The 18,227-nt window shown below is 46.9% G+C and overlaps 1 protein-coding gene across 1 annotated transcript in view; it reads right to left on the reverse strand.

The window, feature by feature from the left end:
- Positions 1-15,072, reverse strand: part of FRAS1 (Fraser extracellular matrix complex subunit 1) — a 104,029-nt gene extending 88,957 nt beyond the window's left edge. The window contains exons 1-2 of the mRNA XM_030272170.4: positions 14,854-15,072; positions 12,508-12,539 (exon numbers count right to left, since the gene is read on the reverse strand). Coding sequence (XP_030128030.4) covers positions 12,508-12,539; positions 14,854-14,929 — 108 coding nt within the window. The 5' untranslated portion in view covers positions 14,930-15,072. The remainder of the gene's footprint in view (positions 1-12,507; positions 12,540-14,853) is intronic.
- Positions 15,073-18,227: the final 3,155 nt, after the last annotated feature.

Consider the following 18,227-nt stretch of genomic DNA (forward strand, 5'->3'; position numbering starts at 1 on the left):
ACTTTTCCCTGATCCTGTCTTCTCTGAGGGAGGCAGGGGAAATGCCAGCACCCCTTTCTGCAGCAGCACACGAGCACCTGGAATGAAACTACACCCACTATAGGTGACAGCTGGGTGAACTTGCAGTTTTTGGACTCAAAATCAGGTAACATTGCTTAGGATAGCATAGCAACACACAGAAGCACTTACCTTTCAGACTAAAGCACAAACCTGCAGCCAAAATGAGAACCCAGGGCTGCTATAAACCCTGCAGCACATCAGTCCATCAGCCACAGTGGGCACAATCAAGCTGATCGTCCGTGCTTCCTCCTCTGCCATTTCCACAAGTGGAAAAGAAGTGGCCAAATGCACGTGGTGGCAGAATATCAGGAAGGATTGAGCATATCAGATAAACCAGGATTTGCTGACTAAGAGGAATCCAGCAAGGCATTAGCAGAAAGTTGTTATTAATTCAAGCTACTGAGGCTTTACCAGATAATAAGTTTAAAAGCTTGTGGTTTCAAATTCTACCATTAAAGCACAAGAGGCAGAAGAAATTGCTTCAGTGGATTTAGACACTGAGGATTCCTTTTTTTTAACTTCCCACAGAGTATTTTCCTTTTCTCCCATTTCACATAGATTACAGCCCTGCTTTGGCATTTGTTTAATGAAGTTTACACAACATTAGAGGCACTTGATTTAGCAGCAACAGCCACCATCTGTAATTAATCCTCCCAGGAGCCAGGGCGCTGCACAGCTTGTTCCTGCAGGCTGGGTTTCTAATGTGGAACAAGCTTATGACCTCCATAATTCTGCTCTCCCATCAGTTTAATGCCATCATAACTCCTAGGCATTCATTTGGCCACTCACCCCAGCTGGTGGAGAACAAGACCCATGGGGAGAGGGTGTAAATCAACTGGATGTTACCAGCAGGTGGGAAGGATGCCTTTCCCTCCTTCCTTTCCCTTTTCCCAGAGCAAGGAATAAAGCAGCACACAATGATTTGGCCATTTCTGTATATATTGCTATTATTCAGCAAGAGTTACGTGCAAACAAGATACACCTTTTAATCCTGGGATAGGAGTGGGCTTCACCTTCTACTCTCAGACAAGGAGTATCAGTGGAGCAAGACAGAATTCCCTCAGCCTCTCCTTTGGTGTAAGGTGAAAAGGCAGGCAAGATGAACACTGCACCTTCCCCACAACACTGTCCCTGTGCCACTGCAATTCCACAGATCCCACCCCAAAACCACCTGGTTTGTAATGCAAGGGGGCCCGTGCTGCTTGACTCTGCTAAGAAATAAATTAATTCTTGACTCTAGTCCAAAAACTGCAGTTTATTGAAACAGTAACTTTCAGGGGGGAAAAAAGCCAGCCATGATTTAAAGATTTCTAGTGATACAGAATAATTCATAGTACACGTCAGGAAACAGTTCCAATGATTTCCAATCTCCACAGAAAAAGTCTACCTAATTCCTAAGCTGAATTTATCTAGCTTTCATTTTCTGGCTCCTCCATTCTCTTATGGGTAGAAGAGGGCTATTTATAATAATTTCTGTTCCCTCTGTAGCATTCTACAAATTATCCCTTAGCTTTCCCTTTGAGAACTGGTGCAGACAGAGCTCAAGTCCTGTGTAATGAGGAATCATGACCCTCTTCTGGACCCTCTCCATCCTTGTGCATCCCCCCCTAATCTCACCACAAATGAACAGTGAAAAATCAGATTAATGTTCCTCCAGCTGTGACAGCAATGCCAAATACCCAGCTCATGTAACACTGCTCCCCCTGAATTGTAAGCCCCTGATACTCACAGAGGAATTTTATCATGCCTTAACACACCAGGAGCCCCCAAAAGGTTTTACAGAATCACAGAACCATGGAATCCCTTAGGGTGGAAAAGACCTTCACAGGATCATGGAGTCCAACCATCGACCCAGCACTGCCAAGGCCACCACTAACCCATGGCCCAGGTGCAGCATCCACATGGCTTTTAAACCCCTTCAGGATGGGGACCCCACCACTGCACTGGGCAGGTTGTCTCCATGACTGGCTGCTGTTTCACTGAAGAAATTTTCCCTAAAATTCAATGGAAACACCCCCTGGTACAACTTGAGGCCATTTACTCTTGTTCTGTCACTCTGACCCCCTGTCAAGATGCTGAGCTCCCTCAGCTGCTCCTCACCAGGCCTGTGCTCCAGATCCATTCTGTTCCCTGGACATGTCCCAGCCCCTCTGTGTCTTCCTTGGAGCCAGGAGCCCAAAATTGTCCCCAGGGGTGCAAGGTGGGGCCTAACCAATGGCCAGCACACAGGGACTGTCACTGTCCTGGTCCTGTTGGTCCATTATTTCCAGTAAAAGCCAGGATGTTTGTATCCTCTACTCAGATGTAATATATCATAATGTGAGGGGTTTTTTTTGTAAATAATACTGAAGGGTAGCTCTTTTTCCCCCCTTTCAGAAAGCTTGCAGACCCCCCTCTAATTCACCCCTGCCTGCAGCCAGTTCTTTGGGACCAGAAACAAAACCACCATTGGCCCTGGCCTCTGGGGCAAGATAAGAAGGAATGAATGCTTTTGCAGTAGGTTCCCCAGCTAAGCTGTTATGCATGCCCAAAGGACTCATGTGCAAACATGTTTCGTGACTCCACGCCATAAATCACTGCTTTCCAAAGCAAACCCAGCTTTGTATTTGTTTTGTGCACAAACCTGGGTGAGACAGATGAGGAGCAAGCCCCAAGCCTCTGCACCTCTCCACAGAGGGTTCCCTTAAATAAATGGGGTTTCCTCTCCGTGGGACCGGGACATGTCCTGCTCTGAGGAAATTAGGATTGGTACAGATCCAAGCCACACCAGAAGGGTTTTTTTCTCTCCCAAATACCTTCATCTACAACTCCAGAGTTTATCAGAGCTGGCCTAAATCCTGAATCAAAAACTTTTGGAAAAAACCTATTTTGAAAACAAACAAACTGTTGATGCACAGCCTTTTCTGTTTGATAAATTCTGCAGGACTTTTCTGCAGTTTCTTTTTTTTTTTTTCCTAATGCTATTCCAAGGAACTACCCAAAATACTGCCTTTACTAACAGACACTCTTCAGATCTGGCATGCACAAAATGAACAGCAAAACAGCTGGTAGAAAACAAACCTCCAGCAAACCCAGGGGCAAGAAATACAATCAACCACTACTTATTTCAGCTTCCAAGTTGTCTTTTTTTTTTAAGGGCACACACAGCTTGCCCAAAGTTAGATACAGGAGGCACACACCTGCTTTTAACACTTCAAAGGGTCAGGGTGGGTGCCCCTTGCTGATCTTCTCCTACAGGACTTAAACTCTGGATGTGTAAAATTCACAGGAAAGGCTTTTTGTTTCCCTAGGTCTGTAAAAACTGAGATGAAATTGGAAACATGCTCCTGTAAGTGCAGCTATTTAAAGGTAAAATGCAAAAAAAAAAAAAAAAAAAAAAAAAAGTAAGATGCCTGCAAGACTTTTATTTATTCATATACGTGCTCACATTGAAATGCCAGGGAAAACACTAGGAGAAGGAACTTCCCTATAGAAAAAACCCTTGTCACTGATAAAATTGTAAAGGATACCAAAAGATTCCTGCACACCAGTCCCACTGCACTGCTCTCATTTCGAGGTCCCCATATTGACAACATGGTCAACAAAGTAGCATTTTAGCATTTGGAACACAAGGAGGCCAAAAGCCCATCAGAAAATCCTCTGGAAGTCTGTGTAAAATGGTGATTAGGAGAAAGGGGAAATGAGGGGAGGCAAGAGAGAAATGCAGTTTTGTTCAGATTCCTGTAATACCATTTTCCAACTCCTTCAGACACATCGGGATCATCACCTTCCCAGCGACCAAAGTGACAGTGCAAAGAGGAAAAATAAACCCCAAGTCAAGGACCTCGTTTGACTTCTCAGCAGCCACAGCAAGTGCCTTGCCAGGAAACAGAGACATGAACAAAAGCACAGCTGGGAGCTGCTCCCAGGGAAGCCAGAGAAAAAGCACGGATGGATTTCCAGCACTCTGAGTGCCTGGGAAGGCAAGGATAATCCTCTCTGTCTGGAGCAAAGTAACCCCACTGCAACTCCTGCAGGAACAGGCACAGAGCACAAACCAAAGCCCTTCCTGCCCAGCTCAGTCACGAGAACATCACCTGGACACTGAACCCACACCCTGGACGCCAGAATAGGTGCAGCAAAAACCTTGCCAAACCCCCAGCACCTCTGGTATTCCAGCCTGGATTGCAGCCTCTGGATGCCAGAGCACGCTGCCCCTCACAAAAGTGGTGCAGAAGCACAAGAATCACACAGGGAACTGCATTCCCATGGGGGTAGCTGAGCATTAGGGTGTCTAAATGCAGCATGTGAAGGGAATCTCCATCCCACCTTTAACACATTCCCCAAAGCCAGCTTCATCTCTAAACTTCCAGATCCAATGCCATACCATTTGTGTGTGTAGGTAGGAGCTTGGCTCACACAGGAGCCAAAACTTCACATGTAAGGCCAAGACAAGTTAAAAAAATAGAGACAAGGCAGCAGCTGGTCTTGCTGCAAATCCCTTAAGGGAAGTCAGAAGGCAAACCTATGTTCTCTCCAGAAAATACCAACTGGCAAGGCCATGGCCAGCCTGCAGGCCTGCTGCATGAAATGAGCTCAGTGCCTGGAAGGCTGACTGCCAGCACCAGGGTCAAGTGCTCAGCTGGGAAAATGCCCAGTTCCACCAACATCAAAGCAGCTGCAGCACTTACAGTAGCTCAGGACTCGGGAGCGCAGGAATGCAGGCTCCCCAGATAGAAATGTGGTTCCATAAGCCTCACCTCCAGCTTCTCTGCAAGGCTGGGAGCTGGCAGGGCTGCAAACCCCACCTAAATCACTCAGGCACTGCTTCCCAGAGACTGAAAGATGAAGCAGGGGAACATCTCTCCCTGCCAGCACAGGCGGATATGTCTCATTTTTCTGGCCTGCCAGCATTCCTCACACAACCCCACTCTGTCACCCTACACAGATGCTGCTGTCAACACCACCTCAGGGAGGTTTCCCAAAAGGAATCCCAACAAATCACAGCTTTGCTGCTTCCACGTGCTGTTTCAGGTGCCACTGCTGGCTGACGTGACGTCCACCTCAGAAAAGCACAGAGGTGACACTTAGGGCACCCCAGTGACATTAAATACCTAAAGCCTTTAAAACATTAGTGGAACCATCTAAAGGGGGAAAGGCTCGATTACCAAGGTTATTTTTTCAGAGGTTGTTGCATGAGATGTGATGGATTTCACCAGATGCTCTCATCATTTCTACTGCAGTGCTTGATAAAATAGCATCTATAAATAAACTAAAAACCCAATGAATTACAGAAGCATGAAATTACTTCAGAAAGGTTAGAAACATGCTGCCACCATACAGAATGCACTAAAAATACTGAGTGTAGAGACCTCACAGCACCTTTTATGTAGCCCTATAGCTGATTTTAACAAGGAGGTTACTTACTGAGGCTGCCAGATGAGGAATTATCATCTCCTCTCTCTGAACATGTGGATTTAGCAGCTATTTGTAGAGGCTAATGAAGGCATCTGTATAAACAGGATGCTGAGGAGAAGATTTGACCTTGGAGATCAGATCAGGTAGACCTGCAGAACAAAATGCCTGTTCCCACCCTGGACTAAAAGGAGGGAAACGATCACATATGAACAAACTGCAGATTCCCTGTGCTAAATTTCAATCCAGCATTTTCTTCACAAAGCCACAGGTTCAAAAACATCAAGCACTCCTTGCTAATAAGCAGTGAAAGCCCAGCGAAAATATTTTGTTTAGAAAGCATCATTCCCAGTTAATTCTTGCTACTAATATTTCCTATTTTAATGAGGGAAATCAGCATCACCATAATCATGCACAAACTGGTGATGAGAGGGCTTCACGTCACAAATCAGTGCCTCTGGCAGCCCAGACACACCAGGTGCCCACAGCCAGCTCTGACCAGACAGAAATGCCATCCAAGGGACAACACAGGATGCTGATCCCAGCAGGAAAACCAGCTGAACTGCACAGCTCCCTCCCAAGCTGCAAAGTCTCATGGATGATGCTTTTCCTAGGGATTTCAAGAGGCTTGCCTCTGATCTCACAGATACTTCTCTGCCCAAAGCAAGAAGGAGAACTGACAGTCTTACATCTTGTGAGCTTAGATCTTCCCCCACAAAATGAGGTCAGAGGAGAAGGAAGGATCTGTGGTAACTCCAGCACATTACTCTCCGAAGAGTGAAGCCTTACCACTCCTCTAAAGCCAGCAAATCCTTCTGAAACCCCCTGCAAAGGATCCTGTGGCTAGAGAAACTGTGGTGCACAGCAGGATGTACACAGCGTAGTTAAAGCCACATAATCTTCCACAAGAAACAGCAGGACCACTGTTGAATTAATTAAGTCTGCTCAGAAACATCAAAGTATAAAGGGACAAGACAGAAAAGGAACCCCACAATATTACAGAGGTAAATTACTTTGAAATCCATTCTCCTTTTACCATGCTGATGGGTCTCATCTATCCTGTGTCATGACAGATACACCTGTTAATCACACACCACACATCCATAGGATGCCTCCCTGGATTGCACTCAAGCCTCCAAAAACCTCTTAGGAAGTAAAATTACAGCATTAAAAAAAAAAAAAATACTGCAAAACACTGCCCTGCAGTCATGGCCAGACTTCTCTTAGGTAAAAAGGCTTAAAGCCTAAATTCTGGGACAAATTCTCCTCAATTTTTAATCAGCTGTATCTCAATTGGTTTCATTTTATCTAATATTAAGTCTCCCAATGTCTTTGGGAGTAACGTATTCGACTTTGCTTTGTCCTAAGGATTTCATTAAAATTTAAACAGGTTTTCATTAAGCTTATTGTTTCATTGAGGGAATTTTTGTTTTAAGTAAAACACAGAAAAGAGGTCTAAGAATTACCCTTTATGCCACTCGATGGAGGCATATAATTCATGCTTGGTTTGGAAGATTTCCATTTAACAGCAGATTGAGGCACTTTTAGGGTTCCCTTTCCATAACCACGGTGGTCTCACAGTTTCACTGAGAAATCGAGACAGAAAGGATTAGATGCAATTTTTAAGTGCCTCCAATTTAAAACCAAACCCAGGTTTTCAAAATGGAACACTTTTAGAATTCTGATTTTTTAAAATAACAACGAAAAATTAACCCACTTGAATAAAAGCATAGCAAGTTATTTCTACTCTGCAACACTGAGAATTCCTGAGGCACTCAAGAAAATTACATACATAGAAGAATCCATAAAACTGCAAAAAAAAAAAAAAAGTGGGAAAGAAATTGCTAACAAGTTTGCTCATGTTTTCCCCTGAAACCGATTTTCCAGGCTCGACGCATAAAAGGATTTACAGCATCCACTAACTCAAAACTGTCTCTTGGCATGTCAGTAATGACAACTTGTGTCTCCAGCAGCAGAAGCTTTCCATAATTAAACAACCAACCTTGTGTTTCCTCTGAAAATATAAATAGCCATGAACCACAACACCTGATGTATGACATCTCAGCCTCGAGCTGGCTGAGCACCCAAAAGGAATTAATCCCACATGACCGTGACCAAATCTATTGAGGCAGGACAACAGGTGAATTCCCAGGAAAGGAAAAGTTCAAGGTTTTCAGGGAGCCATTCTGTTAGAAACAAGATCTCTGGTTTGATAACCAAAGGGTTCAAAGTTTCTTACCTTTGGTATCTTTCAGCTCCTGTTGATGTCCCCAAAAATTTATTACACTTAAACTAAAATTTCCCAGTTTTCAGCCTGCAAGAAGTTTCATTTTGATCTCCATAAAACACATGCAAAGCACGTTAGGAAACTAACTTTTTTTTTTTTTTAGTAACGAAACATCTGGTTTAAAATTATTCAGATTAATCCGGGAAGAAGTCATGTTCAGGATTTATCTTTTGAGGGAGGAGGGAGAGGATTTTTTTTTCCTTTTTTTTTCCCTGGCTGATCCTCAGAAACACAGAGCCTAGCACTCTCCTCTAGCTGCAGCATGGCAGCTGGTAATATAATGATCCTTTGGATGCTGAGCTCCCGGGGTTAGTGAGAGGATTCATTATGGAACGACTCCAGAGTAGATACAATGATTACAAAATCAAGTGTTTTATCCTAACAGACCTCCTTAATCTACGGCTCAGCAATAAACCACAGCACAAGGAGAATTACAGCAGCCTTCCCAGGCAAGTCTGCTGCCTGCATTCCCACTGGAAGCTATCCAGTATGCCTGGCAGAAATATTGGCATCCTGGCATCACAAACTTCAGAGCATCATGTGGCTCCTGACAGCCCCTCCCCAGGCTGACATAAAATCAATGCACCCAGCTGGGAAGAGCTTCAGATTTGGGATTTTTTGTCTTCCTGAAAGTGCCAAGGAGTATCTTGGGTGAATTCAGTGGTTAAAATGGCATCAACTGCAGACATATGTTAGCTGAAAAAGCACAGGGAATGATTTATCCTGGACAACATTGAACAAACTACCTATAATGGCATTATACATGGGAATTATTCAAGGGGGCGGGAAAAAGGAACACAATGAAACCACCCTAGAGATGAGAAATTCCACATGGGACTGCTGTCCAGACACAGCAGTCCGATTTTGCCTAAGGTATACAATTTCAAAAGCCTGAGAGGACATTCAGTTCCTTTTAACTTCTTCACCCCAGATGTTCAATTTGCCAGCCAAGTGGGGATCCACTTTCCTCAGTCATCTTGCAAAACCCTTAAGCTCTTTGGAGGTCACTGAGAATGCACAGCAAAGTTGTAAAAATTCTCTTATCAATTAATTAGGCATTGCAACCCCTCCTTATAAGAGAAAATGCAAATGGGAATCCTGACCAAGGGAGCTGGGATGGAAAATGTCAAACAGGGCAGCTCTTGTAAAGATCCTGATCTCTAAATAAAGCTGATGCTAGATGACCTTCCACAACACAGTAAGGATTAAGGCATGAGTCTTTCACCAGCAGGATGGAGAAGAAAGGCCTCTGGAGAAGAACATCACAGCCAGCAGATATGCCCAAATGCAAGGAGAACAGCCCAGAGTCTCAGATTCAAGCTCAAAAGCCCCACAACTCCCAGAACTCTCTTGTAGTTTATTAGTTTCTCCAGGTTTATGAATTTCTCCTACTCAAAGCAAAGAGGAGCTGTTTTAAAACCCCTTCTGCAAAAAGCCCTGCCTGTACCTGACTGATTAGGAAGAGAACCCCATGGATTCCAACACGGGGCCAAAGGCTGCTCCTAAAGGTGCATGGACAACTGAAGAGGGGCACAACTTCACTGCTGGGCTCTGGACTGCTGGAATATGAGCCCCAAAAAGCAAAAAAAGAAGGAGAAAGAACAATTTCTGAGCAGTGAGTGTACTGTGAAGAAACACAGACACGTCCACGTGCACGGAGGGGCTGGAGAGAGGAGGGAAGGGGATGATAAATTCCATGCAGCTGCAGCCTGCTGTGCAATACCTGGTGAGATAAATCTCCTCAGGGTAAGCAGAGATATTGGCTGGGTGCTCCACTGGCAGCAGGGCAAGTGTGCCTAGACACATCATGGAAAGGGACAGGATTCTCCAGGTGCCACTGCTACCCCCAGACACCAGGGCTGTGGATCTGAGCCCCTGCCCAGCTCAGGGGGAACTGAGAGATGCTGCTTCTGCATGAAAGTGCATTTGCTTGGGCAAGAAGATGACATTTAGAACCACTAAGGTAAAAAAGAAAAATTTTTTTGTATTAAAATGTCTTGCTCTGTCCCCTTCATTTGCTGATGAAGGGACAAAAACTCATTTTGTCCTCAGGAGAAAACTCTTACATCTATGGTTCTTTTACCTGGGACCATGAAATAAAGAGTCTATCCCCATCCCTCTGTATTTCACTGCTGTTTTCAAGAAAGACAAAGAAGAAACACACATGCAGCACATGCTTGATTCAAAAATCACTTTTATTTTTGATCCTCAGCTGATCCCAGCTTTCTGAAACCCACAAGCAAATGAGATTTGCTCCACGAGAAGCACTGCATTACTGTGTGAATAAATCTTAACTGCAAAACATTCATGTACATCCAGAGGATATAGTCCCGGGCTAAGTTGGCCTTGAAATCACATCATTTAAAAAGAAAAATATCTTGACCATTGTAAGAGTTAACAAGCAAACCTTTCAACTGAAATATTACATTCTGATCTCATTTTTCAGTAGTAACTTCTTACCTTTGTAATGAAATTAAAATGAAGCCCATTTTCCACTGCTAGTTTGACATATTCCCTAACCAGAAGTGCTTTGCTCTTGCTAACATTTATTTTAAAAGTCACTGAATTTATTCACAGTAGAAGCTCTCTGGAATGGAAGATTTGAAATTGGGGGGAGAAAGACCCCCAGCATTTTTTATTTATTACCTTTCCACTCTCATTTCTGTCCAGCAGACAGAAATCCGGTTTTAAAAGCATGAAATCAGAATTTCTTTAAAATTCTGACAACAAAATGCACACAGATGTTTCAAAAGGAAATTTTTGGTAGAAGCACAACTACACTACCATTTACTATGAATTAAGCTAGGTTCACAATTTTTGACCCAAAGATTTAAAATATTTTCTTTCAAAAAATGCTTCTTTAGTGCTTTATGGTGTTAAAACCAAGCAGCCCATTTGTGTCTCAGGAAACTTCCAGAACAATCTAGCCCAGAAATCCATCCTCAAGTGCACTACTAGCAGCTGGTGCCACAGACAACGTCCATGTTTTAAAGAGGATAAAGTGGAAATGGATGTTGCTCAGCTGGACTTGTCCTTCCGTGCTTCAGCCTCCACCAGACACAAAGTCACTTTTCAAATCACACTCACCATTCAAACCACCTCAAGGTGCTTTGAACCCCATCCTTCCCCTCATCTTGGCAGGAGACAGCTGGGAGAAAGACTCCAGCTTTTTGGATTTGCTCCACACCTCCCACACAGCCCGACTTTCAGAGTGACATCAGCGTGTCTCCTCGTGGCCTGCAGCTAAGAAAAAATAACGTGGATTTTCCTCTTTCTAAGTAAAGGGAGCTGAAAACTCGCTGACAGGAGAAGCCAGAGGGAGGAACACCAAGCAGCTCAGCTGGGAATCACACTCAGGGAGGTGCTTTCCCTCAGAGCAAAGCCACAAACACGAGATGACGCTGGACACACATGGAGCTAAGTCAGTCAAGCAAGAGGCAGGACTTGTGCAGCCTTAACAATTCCAGCAGCCCTGCAGTGCCTGCATCGCTGCACTTAAAGGTTTGATTTATGCACCAAGGGTTTTCCAGGTGACTTCAGAGACTCCTGCAGCAAACAGTGTTCCTACAATAACCCAGCTCACCTACAGCCAGTTCCACATGGAACCACACAGTGGCTTGGGAGGCATTCAGAGCCCATCCAGTGCCACCCCTGCCATGGGCAGGGACACCTCCCCCAATCCCAGGTTGCTCCAAGCTCCTGGCCTTGGACACTTCCAGGGATCCAGGGGGAACCACAGCCTCTCTGGGCAGCCTGTGCCAGGGTCTCACCTCCTCACAGCCAATAATTCCTCTCCAGTATCCAATCTGAACCTACCCTCTCTGCTGGTTTGAATCCATTCCCCTTTGTCCTGTCACCCCATCCCTTTGAAACAACCTCTCTCCATCTTTCTTTTATGCTCCCTTCAGGTCATCCCAAGGCTTCTCCTCTCCAGGCTGGACAATTCCAACTCTCTCAGCCTCTCCCCATGGAAGAGGTGCTCCATCCCTCTCATCATCCCAGCCTCCTCTGCACCAAACAGGGAGAAAAATCCTGACTAGCAGGAGACACTGAAAGGAAACAGTGTTCCTAACATCATTTAAAACACAGTAAAAAGTGGTTGCAGGTTTCTATTGGGGCTGCCAGGACCCTCCACAGTGCAATCATTAAGAGGAGGAAACACATTTAGAAGCATTCCAGAGACACAAAGTAGCTCAGGCACCTCCTCTTAGCCCAGAGTACCAGAGCAAGGCAGACAAGTGTTACCGAGCACAGCACTGTTCATGAATACTTAAGAAGTGTGATTCTTGTACCGAGTCACTCATGGATTACATTTCTAGAGACACCAGAAAAGAAAATGTGTTGGGTTTATAAGGATCAGTCAGGGTACACCAGACTCACCTTGACCAGCTGAGGGGAAAAAGTGTTAAGCTGTCGTCATTAAGAGCTCATTAATTCAGGGAAAGAAGCACAGAACATATCCTGGCACTGCACTGATGTTTTACACAGCACCACCTCCATCCTGCCTGGGACTGCACATCTGTGGTTACCAACACTCCAGAAATCCCTCACATCTTTTCACTCAGTTAGACTGGCTGGGTCCAAAGGCTCAGGGAGAATTCCCACCTTCTCCAAGGAGAGGGGGGTGTGTTCTCCAGCAGACTGGAAGCTGCCAGAGCTGTGACCTGCACCCCAGCCGCAGGGGTGACAAAAAGCAGGAACTGGAGTCAAGTTCAACAGCACCCTCTCCAACCCTTCCCCAGCACACCACGTTCGAGCTCACCTACCTCAAATAAGAAGCCGTGGTAGACACAGGCACCTGAGGGACCAGAACAAAAACAAACCAGGTTAGAAGCAAGTAACAGCAGCAGCACATCTTCCAGTGCACCTGCTCTGAACTGGGCAGCCACAAGAAAATGCAGTTTTGGGGCAGCTGGGCGATCTCTGGATAAGGGGCAGGACCTCTGGCATAGGTGGGCTCAAAAAGGCAGGGAGGAAAGAGTGGACCTGCCAAAATAACAGCGAGAAAAGCCAGTGTGAACCCCCACTCCTGCATGGAAAACAGGACAGGCTCACAGGGCTCCTCCTGTCTCAGCTTCCCTGGCCCTGCTGGCTGAGAGAAAGTTTCTCCCAGCCAGGGGCAGGGGCACACCCAAGCACACCTGACATATTCCACCCCATTAATGAAATAAAGCTTAGGAAGTAAAGCCACAAATAAGCTGAATGACAGCTCTTCTATTGATTTTCTGGGAAATGGTCGCTCTGGAGCAACTACATGTGATCTGTCTCTCCCAAAAGCGTGAGGAGAATGCACAATCCAAAACAACCCAAGGAACTCCAAGATGAAAGGGGAAGTGCGGGAAAGGCTGCCTCGAGGGACCACCCAGGAAAGTCAGAATTTCCCTGTCAAAGAGTGGAGTTTCCTGAGAAATGCAGATTAGACCAATCTGTACAGAAAACCTGGGAGCTACACTTCTTGGAATCAAAATCTCTTCCTTTGAGCTCGTCTTCAGCTCAGCTGCAAGTGGCTGTGGAGGCATCACTGGGAATTATCCTCCCTTGCCAAGAAGATGAGCCACAGGAGCCCAGCCACACTTCTCTCAAATTCAGCAAATAACTGTTCTTTTGGCAAGAAAATATAATTTCAAGGTTCATCACCCAGCTGTACCTCAAAGTTCAGTGCAAAACACAAGGTTACACATTACTAGAAAGCTTGGGGAGGAGGGAACCCCAAAAATTTAGAATCAGTTAGTTAAGACCAGCACAACCCATCTGTTTTACCCCTCCAGGGCTGGCTGCCTTTTCTTTTTAGCTCACTGACAGCTATAGTTGCTTAAAATACCAGTGTGTTCATCCCCTCCGGGGCCAGAGCAGGGAATAGAGACCATGCAGGACTAGAAAGCAAACTCACAAAGTCTGATCCTTCTTCCCCATGGAGGGCAAAGACACATCTCCCTCCTTGATTGTCCTTACTTGAACAATCCTTAGTTACAAATAAATTTTACTTTTGTCCCCAGTTATGGGCAAGCCAAACACACTGCACACATGTTAATTAAGGTCGCTATGCAATCAGGTGCCCTGATTTTCCATGAAACTCGAAGGCCCAGGTGTGATCAACACCTGTTGCAAAGCACACCTGAAAAGCATTCTACAAATTATGACTTTCACATACTGAAGCACCCAAAGAAGAAATCCCCAGATTTCTTGCTGTGGTATTTTTGTGGGGGACATCTTGGACGCGGGTTGTTGGTAGTGTAATTTCCTGGTTTGAGAGCTTTTATTTTTGGTGAGAGTGAAGTTCTGTCAGAGTGCTATCCAAGGAATTAATAACCCAAACCCACACCTAGCAGCGCCTCAGCTCGCAGGCACATCGCTGATTTTAACCCTAAGACAGCCGTGCCAAAGGGGAACCACGGTGGGAACGGGGAGAGCGCCGCTTCACGAACCAACTACCTACAGCCAAAGGACAAGCTGGAAAACAGCCTAAGAGCACGAAGGCGGCCAACCCTCACTCCCAAACTCCAACACCAGCAGCCCTGCGCTGGCCACAAGCCCGTCCAGCACACCGAGCCCAACCCCGGCGTGTCACATCCACACACGCCGGGCCGGCTGCTGCCGCCTCCTCCCAGCGCACGGAGCGGGGCACGGCTGCTGCCGGCTCCCCTCACGCTGCCCGGGCACTGAGCAGCTCCCGGCGCCGCATTCCCGAGGGCTCCGTGAGGGCTCCGTGAGGGCTCCGTGAGGGCTCCGTGAGGGCTCCGTGAGGGCTGCGGCTGGCGCTGCCCGCCCCTCAGAGCGCGGGCACGGGCTGCGGGCTCGCACAACTCCAGCCCCACACGCCGTGCCGGGGCAGCCCCCCTCACCTGGGCACGGCCAAGCGCCGCCGCCTTCCCGCCCGCCGTGAGGGGCAGCCCGGCCATGCCCGGAGCGGGACACGCGTTCCTGCTGGGCACGGCTTCGCCCCGGTGCCCCTCACCTCGCCTGTGGAGAAGCCGCCAAAATGGCGGGGGGCGGAGGCGGACCCCCGCCCGGGCTGGGAGTGCGATGAGGGAGGCAGAGCCGTCCCATCCGCAGGGAAAAAGGCGCCTCGGAGCCGTCTTTCTCCTCAGGGATCCCGCGGGAGGGGGACTCACCTGAGGCGGCATCGGCCGGCGCGGCGTGGAGCAGCAGCAGCAGCACGGTGGCCCCGGCGGTGCTCGGGGCGCCCATGGCCCCTGGCGGCGAGCAGCGAGCTCCGAGTGCCCGCCGGGCCCGCGGCAGGTGCCGGGGCAGCGCCTCGCCCCCGCCCCGCCGCCAAACTTCGCCCGCAGACAAAGGGGCAGCTCCGCGCCGCAGCCCGCCCGCCCCCCGCCCCGCCCCGGGCAGCGCTGAGCCCTCCTTCCTCCCGGCACCGGAGCCTCTCCTCCTGCTCCTGCTCCCCCTCCTACTCCCCACGGGGGGCAGAGCATTCTGGCTTCTCCCCTTCTACCTGGGGATGGAGCAGCCCCCGGTAATCCCGCAGCCCGTCCCAGCCGCAGCAGGGATCAGGCAAAGCAAAGGGGTTTGTGCTGGACCTGGCCCCACTGACTTGATCCATCCCGGCGGCTGGAAGGGAGAGGTCACCCTCTGGCCGGGGTTGGAAGCTGCTAATTGGTTGAGTTTTGGGTGCCAGGTTGGGTTGTAGGATTGTAACAGCAAGTATCAAAGCCTGGTCTACTTCCATATCCATTTCTTCTTGGCATGGTCGCTGCTTTGCTCTTCTTTCCTAGAGCAAATCCAAGCAAGAGTTAAAAAGATTCAAAGGCTAGCAATCACAAATCAAGCACTCAAACGAAAAAAAAAAAAAAATAACAAAAAAACAACAGAAACTTAAGTTCAGCTGCTGCCCTTACGGTGTTTTCTTGCTTTAAGCACTTCCACACACACAGTACTATGTCCACTCGAGAAAAGCTTCCCTTGTCACCCCTCCAGCACCACACACTCAACACATCTCGGAGCCAACGTTTCCAAATTAAAGTTGGGCTCCTACAAGTCACCAGATAAAGAAAAACACCCCCAATTTGAAGTTACAGCCATTCCAAGCCCCAAATTAAAATTAATTCGGAAAGTGAGTTTATTTTTACTAGTTTGTGAATGAAATGGGTTTTTTTTTCCCCTGCTGATTTCAGCATTCCTGCTTCATAGCAGTTGGTTGCACAGGGCTGGGCTGCTGCTGCTGCCTTCATCTCCTGCTTGCCTGATGAAATGCAATGAAATTTGATGAAATGGCAGCTCAATTCGATACCAACTCCCCGTGGTAACTCCATCTGCTCAGTTTTGATTCACTTCCTAATGAACACTACCATTTTGAACTCCAAACTGGAGGTCAGATTTTTAGGGGTGTTTTTTCCTCCCCAGGTCTGTGTGCCTTTAATCACTGTGCTGGAATTCCCACAGCAAACAATACACAAACCCCAGGTCCCTTCTAACTCCTCAGGTGAAACTCTGGACAACTGCACCAAAGTCAAAGAAGCACCAGCAGGAAAGAACAGGTGAAAATAATTAAAGCCAAGCACACAGCAGGGTCAATAACTTCACATAAATGTGTCAAGTCCATCTCTTAACCATTTTTGTTGTTCACCTTGCTGCTGCCGTTCTTTAGGCTTTTACAACTTGTTTCTCTAGTCCAGCTACAACCTCCTCCTCCCTATTTTCTCCTACCTTCCTGCTGTCCTGACAACACTGCTCCAAAGACCCTGTTAAAAGTCACAAGTCCAGACCCATAACTTAGATAATTCTGCAGATTTACCCATTCCACAATATGAATGGAGAGCTTTTCCCTCTAGCAAACGCTCATTTCCAGCATTTCTCAAGTTCTGCACTTGGTGCAAAAGACTTGAAATTTTCAGAAATTCAAAGTTTGGTAAAGTTTTGTCCTTTGCATCCTATTCAACACAAAAGCAGAATTTCTATTTTGAGTCTATTTACAGACTAGCAGCAACTAAAATTATAAAATAAGCTTCAGACTCTCTCAGGAGAAATATGAGTTAGTTTAAAGGCTGAAAGTCTGAAGGGTACAACTTGAAAACCACCGAGGCAGCTGTCAGCTGCTGCCACGGATCTTGGAAATAATGTCACTAAAAGTCACTGGGGTTGTAGGAATAAACCACTTTCAGCCTCCCTTTTATCAAATCTCTAGGCAGAGCATTCTGCAAGTTGGTGCCAAAGAGCCATTTCTCCACTTGGCAAATCCCTGGCTGAAGAGACTGGAGACAGTCATACCTTGTGTTCCTGGAAAGCTGGGCATGTGCTGGCTCAGACTTCCACAGAACAGCTGGAGAAACATGGCTCTGAGAAGGATCCATCTCTGGCAAGGGAATGAGCTTTTATCTGCATTGCCCACTTCCAGAATGCCTGACAGTTAAATATTTTTACAGTTTTTAACTGGGCTTTTTACAATGTTTTTGATAAGCCTTTTTTTAAATCCATGAGATTAGCCCAGGAAAACAACAGGGCATTGCAGTGTCACCACATGTGACCTTACCCCAGCATCTCCCAGTACCTGGCAATTTGGGAAGACTGTCATTTTCCTCTTGTTTTCCAAGCAGTCCTGCAGGTGACACACTGACAATTCTCCTTTTGTATCCTGGTGGAATGAAGCCTCTAGTCACCTGCAAGCTGAGGTACTGACAGAAATAACTGCTTGGAGAAGAATTATGTTTATCCCTAACAATGTTTTTAGTCAGCCTCAAGAGCTTTTCCCACCCCTCTGTCCTATTTCAGTCAATCCAAGTTTTCCCACACGGACAGATTTTCAGCTGTGGCGTTAGCCTCTCCCAGAGTCTGGAGGCTGACAAGACCACTGGCATTGCAGAACATGGATAATAAAATCATATTTAATCACTCAGAACACCCATCTCAGCACTAAAAACCTGTCAGCACTGGTGGCAGCTGTAACATCCCTGCCCTGCTCCTCCAGCTGTGGCAGAACTCCCAAGCACAAGCCTTGTGAACTCAGCTTGACCCACAAGGATTCCAGATTTTGTGGAGTGCCACAAATCCCCCTACAAGTCCAGGTTGAGGCTGAGTGTCAGCCTAAACCCTGCACTCCCCACAACTGCACACAGGCTCCCAGGACAGTTTCTTCCTTCTTTGGGCAAATGTTTCTGTGTACTAAGCGTGAATCCCAGCTCTTCTCCTTAGTTAAACTAACAGCAGGTTCAGATAAAACAAACCTGAAAGTCATCATACATCATCTGCAGTGCTAAAGGTGCTGCAGCACTCCCTCCCTCCCACAGCGACTTCCAGAAGCCAGCAGTGCCATTGCAGTCATGCTCAGTGTGACAATTAAAGGGATTTCTAAGGCACCTCAGCCCAAGAACCACATGTACAGGTCCCACTCTGCATGTCTGGGGACTAAGCCCATTAAAGAGGAACCATCTCATGTTGTCTTCCTCCCTTCCATCTCTCCCCCCATGCCAATCCAGCATTTCAGAATAAACAGAAGTCACAAGGTACTCAACAGCTTGTCCAGCACCGTTCCAGCATG

Source organism: Taeniopygia guttata, chromosome 4, assembly GCF_048771995.1.
Source record: "Taeniopygia guttata chromosome 4, bTaeGut7.mat, whole genome shotgun sequence".
Classification (NCBI taxonomy): Eukaryota; Metazoa; Chordata; class Aves; order Passeriformes; family Estrildidae; genus Taeniopygia; species Taeniopygia guttata.